This window comes from Drosophila kikkawai, chromosome 3L, assembly GCF_030179895.1.
Source record: "Drosophila kikkawai strain 14028-0561.14 chromosome 3L, DkikHiC1v2, whole genome shotgun sequence".
NCBI lineage: Eukaryota > Metazoa > Arthropoda > Insecta > Diptera > Drosophilidae > Drosophila > Drosophila kikkawai.
The window spans coordinates 28,435,202-28,440,446 of record NC_091730.1 but is presented as its reverse complement, the minus strand read 5'-3'; the positions used below and the strand labels follow the sequence as shown (position 1 = coordinate 28,440,446).

The following is a 5,245-nucleotide window of genomic DNA, read 5'->3' as shown; positions in this document are numbered from 1 at the left end:
TGTTTGGGTCGTAGCTTTTGGTGACACGGTTGATCTTAGGCTTGTTACCAACCGTGTTATGTGGGCTAAGCTTACGCTTAATTTGGATGTAGCGATCCATGCCAGTCTGTATGGCCGGAATCGCTTGTTGCTTATCGGAGTTCACGGTTTTTGTTACCATTGAATTTGGCGCTGCGTCCGTTGGCACCGATTTCGCAATATTGGTCGTTGGTTGGTTGCTGTTGCTTTTGCTGCGTTTGCAGAAATTGCAACTCTGCTTGTTGTTGGTGCGTCTTCCATCGAAGCCGGTGGTGGTGGGGTTTGGCATTGGGAGCTCCAAGATGTAGGAGCTGGCATGAGTAGGGCGGGTGAGCAAGAGCGCGCTCTCGTGCCGTCGGCGGTCAGTAGAGCCGGGTTGGGCTTGGTAGACGTTTTTTCTGCTTCGATATCACGAGTTGAGAAATAGGTGAAGCAACCGTTTCTTTGGTTTACAGAGGTTCTACCCTCATTCTTTTTATCGCCGCTCATTATTTTGAGCTCGTTTCGCGTGGCACCATATAAATGAACTTTGCAGCTTAAAAACACGTCTCACGCACTAATGTCCGTATGTCATACGCACTGTAGGGCTTGGCCTAGCTGACAGTACGTAGTTTAGAGTTCCGAATTTACTTTTTCACCATGAAAAAACACTTCAAGAATAAACCCCGCGTAGCGGTCGTCCGTAAGCACGTCTGCACTCGATGATGGTCGAATGCTTTTCCTAACTAGCAACGTTTTTCATAAAGTTCGGATCACCAATTTCTCCCAGTGTCTCGGCAGAGAAATCAAAAGAAATTAAAAGAATCATGGCGGGTGTTCATAAGTTTTCAGAAAATATTTCTTTTATTTAACTCATTTGCATCGTTTTGGTTTTCATTTTTATTTCAGTCGTTTTTCTCTCAGTGTTCAGGGGGTTAACAGGTTAGGTCAGGTTAATGTTTCAATTTCTCTGTGCACGTGATATTCTCGCTGGTGGTCTGCGGAAAGTCTCACTTGGCACTTTGGGTCAAAAGCCTGTTGGTCTCGGGTTCTGGTCACTCGATTGTCTGTCCCTTGGAATCGCAAAATGTTTCCCCGCACTTTGAATTACAAAAATTGTTCTCTCGAAATGAGTTTGCCGCTTCCCACACTCTCTGGTCTTCGAGCATCCTCGGTACCAAGGATTCGGCGCTGATCGAAGATCCTGCTACCTCCTCTAGCTCCTGCCTCTGAAAGCCAAACCTCCGGCACTCAAAGAGCACGTGTTCCGCGTCTTCCACAATGTCAGATCCGCACTCCGGGCACCAATCCTCCGTCTCGTGTCCGAAGCGCTTTAGATACTGGCGAAAGCATCCGTGGCCGCTTAGCACCTGGCTCAGGTAGAAGTTGACCTGCCCATGCGTCCTCTCTTGCCATCGCGCTATGTCTGGGATGAGTCGGTGCGTTCATCGGCCTTTAGAAGAGGATTCCCATTGAGACTGACAGTTTTCCATGCTCCTCCTTCTGGCGGCAGCCTTAAGCTCTGGTCTAGACGGCAATGCCTTCCTGTCCTGCATGGCTACGAAAATCTCCTTCCTCTCCCTGATGAGCTCCGCCAGTGGGACTTGCCCTGCGACGACCAGTGCCTCGTCTTCGGAGATCGTCCGGAACGAGCACGCGATCCTGATGGCACACAGTCTGTAGGTGTGTGTGTGTGTTTTTTTTTTGTATTCAATTTATTATGTACAACTAAAAATAACAAATATACTATAGTTACGATAGATGTTAACTCCTCCTCTGTCGCGGGCGGGACCTTGGCCTCACTGTGCGGTACGGCCGCAAAGCATTGCTTCGCACAGTGGCAGGCCGCTTAGCTCATCCGCTCGTTCCTGCCCCTCTTCAGCAGCCCAAGTGATTTCATCACTTTCGCCGCGAATTCCGCCGTCGCTTCCCATGTCCATGGGCACTCCAACATTAGCGGCACCACACCGATCTCCGCTCCTACTGCCGCCTCGGCGAATCGGCGGCACTCGAAGACGACGTGTCGCGCCCCTTCCAGTACGCCAGATCCGCACTCCGGACAGCCATCCTCGTTTTCATGGCCGAACCTCTTGAGGTAGCTACGGAAGCAGCCATGCCCGCTTAGCACCTGGGTCAGGTAGAAATCCACCTGCCCGTACTTCCGTTCATTCCAGGCCTCAATGTTGATCAAGCTGTGTTTTTTTTTTTTTATGAAAAGAATATAGGGTTAAGTACATATATTAAAGTGGATGGATAGAGTGGAAGAGTCCGCACCCGCGGGACTGCCGCGAAGCTATACTTCACGGGGGCGGTTGGCGGTCCTGTTGCCGCTCATCGGTCGCCTTCAGTGCGACGGGTCTGCTCCCGGCGCCTCAGCTCTCGCATCACGGTTGCTGCCATTTCGGCAGCCGCATTCCATTTGGAGGGGGTCTCCAACATGCAACCGACTAAGTTGTCGGGTGTTAGGCGGCGGTTCATGGCTGCTTCCAGCGCCGCTCGCTCCGCCGAGAATAGGGGGCATACGAAAAAGGCATGCTCCGCGTCCTCAGTGAAATCGCTGCCACAATAGTCGCAGTATGGGTCATCCTCATGCTTAAACCTGTGCAGGTAAGCCTTGAAGCAGCCATGTCCTGTGATGAACTGCGTGGTATAGAAGTCCAACTGACCATGTCTTCTCTGCAACCAGGGAGCCAGATCGGGAATGAGCCTGTAGGTCCATCGTCCTGTGCTCGCGTTGTTCCATCTGTCCTGCCACCGAGCCATGGTGCTGCTTCTCTGGTTTCTGCTACCCGAGTTACCAGTCCTGCGCTCATCCGCCAGTAGGTCTATTGGGATTGCTCCCGACACCACCAATGCAGCTTCTTCTGACACCGTGCAGAAGCAGCTCGAGATGCGCAATGCACAACGTCTATAGACAGACTTACACTGCCGGCTGTAGCTGGCAGTCCTCATGGCTTCCGCCCAAATCGGCGCGGCATACAGGATGGTCGAGGTCACCACTGTAGCTATTAGATGTCTGCTATGCTGCTTGGAGCCACGAGTGTTGGCCATCATCCTCGAGATAGCAGCTGTGGCCTTGGATGCCTTGGCCGCTGCGTACTCCAGGTGGCTCTTGAAGTTCAACCTATGGTCGATCATGACCCCAAGGTACTTAATCGCAGGGCTGGGACTCGACGTTTGTCGAGCCTACCCGGAAGTTGACCTTCTCAACGGTCTTTCTGCTGCTTATGAGCACTGCTTCCGTTTTATGTTCGGTGAGCGAGAGACCGTTGTCTTTCAGCCATGACATCATCATGTCGATCGCGAGGCTGCATTTAACGGAGACATCGGACAGGTGCTTCTCCACCGTGACCAGCGCTATATCGTCGGCGAACCCTACTACGGCGCAGCCATCAGGTAGCGGAAGTCTCAGGATGCCGTCATACATGACATTCCACAGTATTGGCCCAAGAACAGAGCCCTGGGGTACACCTCCTGTCACGTGGTGTGTCTTGTTGCCGTCATCAGATGTGTATAGAAGGACGCGATCCTTGAAGTAGTCCGCTATCAGGAGGGTGAGGTTCCCTGATATGCCGCCGCGGTGGAGTGCCTGCAGGACTAGGCTCCAGTTTGTTGAGTTAAAAGCGTTTTTGACATCCAGGGTGCAGACCAGGCAGTATTGCTTGGTGCCTCCCTGCCATCTTTCGCCTTCAATCGCGTTCGCGGCCATTAGCGTAACCTCGCGTATCGCGTCAATCGTGCTCCGCTTCTTTCTGAAACCGTGCTGTTGATTCGATAGGGCGCCACGCTCTTCGATTTCTCTCTCCAACCTGCTGCAGATGATGCGCTCGAATATCTTCCCCAGAGTGTTGAGCATGCAAAGGGGGCGATATGAGGATGGTTCGTCGTTCATCTTGCCAGGTTTAGGGATGAGCACTAGCCTCTGCTGCTTCCATGCTCTTGGGAATGTGCGCTCAGCAATGCACCTGTTGTATACCCGTGCAAATAAGCTTGGGTAGGCCTTCATTATGGCATGCAATGCAGCGTTGGGAATGCCATCGGGACCCGGGGCTTTTGCTGCCTTGCTGCTGGCCAACGCGCAGTTGGTGAAGATCGCTTCACTCGCAGCCATGTTTGGCAGCACGAGGGGCGGTTGCGACGGGAACAGCGTGGAGATTATAGCTCCAAGTTGTTCCTGGGAGGTTGGAGTCGGCGGTCTGTAGAGCTTGCCTATGACCAGCTTGTAGGCCCAACCGAAGGGTTCCTGGTCTGCTGCATCGCACAGCTCTTGGAAACACCAGCGTTAAGGGTGTGTACCTTGTACGCAGATTGCCGGAGAGACGGGCCCTGCTGGCTGTGCGTCGTCTGGGTGATAATGGCTGCGTGGTCGCTGTATGTGAGCAAATCCGTGACCTTCCAGTGGCTGGTCCGGCAGAGCTTCGGGCTGGCGAAAGTCAGGTCAATGATTGACTCTCTGCCTGCCTTGCTATAGGTGCATCTAGCTCCATCGTTCAGGAGACAAACGTCTAATGTGGCCAGGGCGTCCAGAAGGATGGTTCCCCGCTGAGTCGTTTTCGAGCTCCCCCAGGCGGTGAACCACACATTGAAGTCCCCAGCGATTAGTTCTGGGGATCTTCCGCGGGCATCTCGGGCGATCTCCTGCAAGATGTCTCTAAAGGCATCTATATGCTAGCTCGGGGCTAGGTAGCAGCTGTAGATGGTGGTTGCTTGGACCTTAGTCCTTGCATAGCCAGGTCTCGACGCCCTCTGCGACAGGTGTCCGGGGGACTGCCCGCAGCTCCATATGGCTGCACCACCATCCGCACTCTGTTGCCATACTCCCTCTGCCTTTGACTTATACGGTTCACTCAGTACAGCAATGTCAATTTTCTCCTCGAAAACCGTCTGTGACAGCAGATCTTGGGCAGCTCTGCAGTGGTTTAAGTTAAGCTGTAAAAACTTAACCATTCTGCGTGTTATGGGTGGCCTTCAGGTACTCAGGGCAGATCCTGCTCAGCGTAGCGTGCGCAGTTTCACCCGCGGGTTTGCCTCCTCTGGTGCATAGGATACACCTGGGCTTGGCTTTGCACGTGTAGTGCTTGTGGCCTTCTTCCCCGCACCTGAAGCAGGAGTTTTGTGTGGCCTTGGCTACTGAGTCTGAGGCCCTGCATCTCGTCGAGGTATGCCCATAGCCCATGCATTTGAAGCACCTGTTGCCATGCCGAATTTCCTGGCCCGGTGGTACAGGCCGCTTTGGGGATCATGGTTG

General features: G+C 53.2%; 1 protein-coding gene across 1 annotated transcript; it reads right to left on the bottom strand.

Annotated features, from left to right (window-relative positions):
- Positions 1-1,052: 1,052 nt before the first annotated feature.
- On the bottom strand, positions 1,053-1,553 carry LOC121502778 (uncharacterized). Its single transcript, XM_041776492.1, has 2 exons — positions 1,481-1,553; positions 1,053-1,423 (listed from the first exon to the last, which is right to left on the bottom strand). The coding sequence occupies exons 1-2, from the start codon at positions 1,551-1,553 to the stop codon at positions 1,053-1,055; spliced, it is 444 nt and encodes a 147-aa protein (XP_041632426.1).
- Between the last annotated feature and the right edge of the window lie 3,692 nt (positions 1,554-5,245).

Coding starts and splice junctions, on each gene's coding strand:
- LOC121502778 (XM_041776492.1), bottom strand. CDS start 1,553: ATGCAGGACAGGAAGGCATTGCCGTCTAGACCAGAGCTTAAGGCTGCC. Junction 1,424..1,480: donor AAGGAGGAGCATGGAAAACT/GTCAGTCTCAAT, acceptor GACTCATCCCAG/ACATAGCGCGATGGCAAGAG.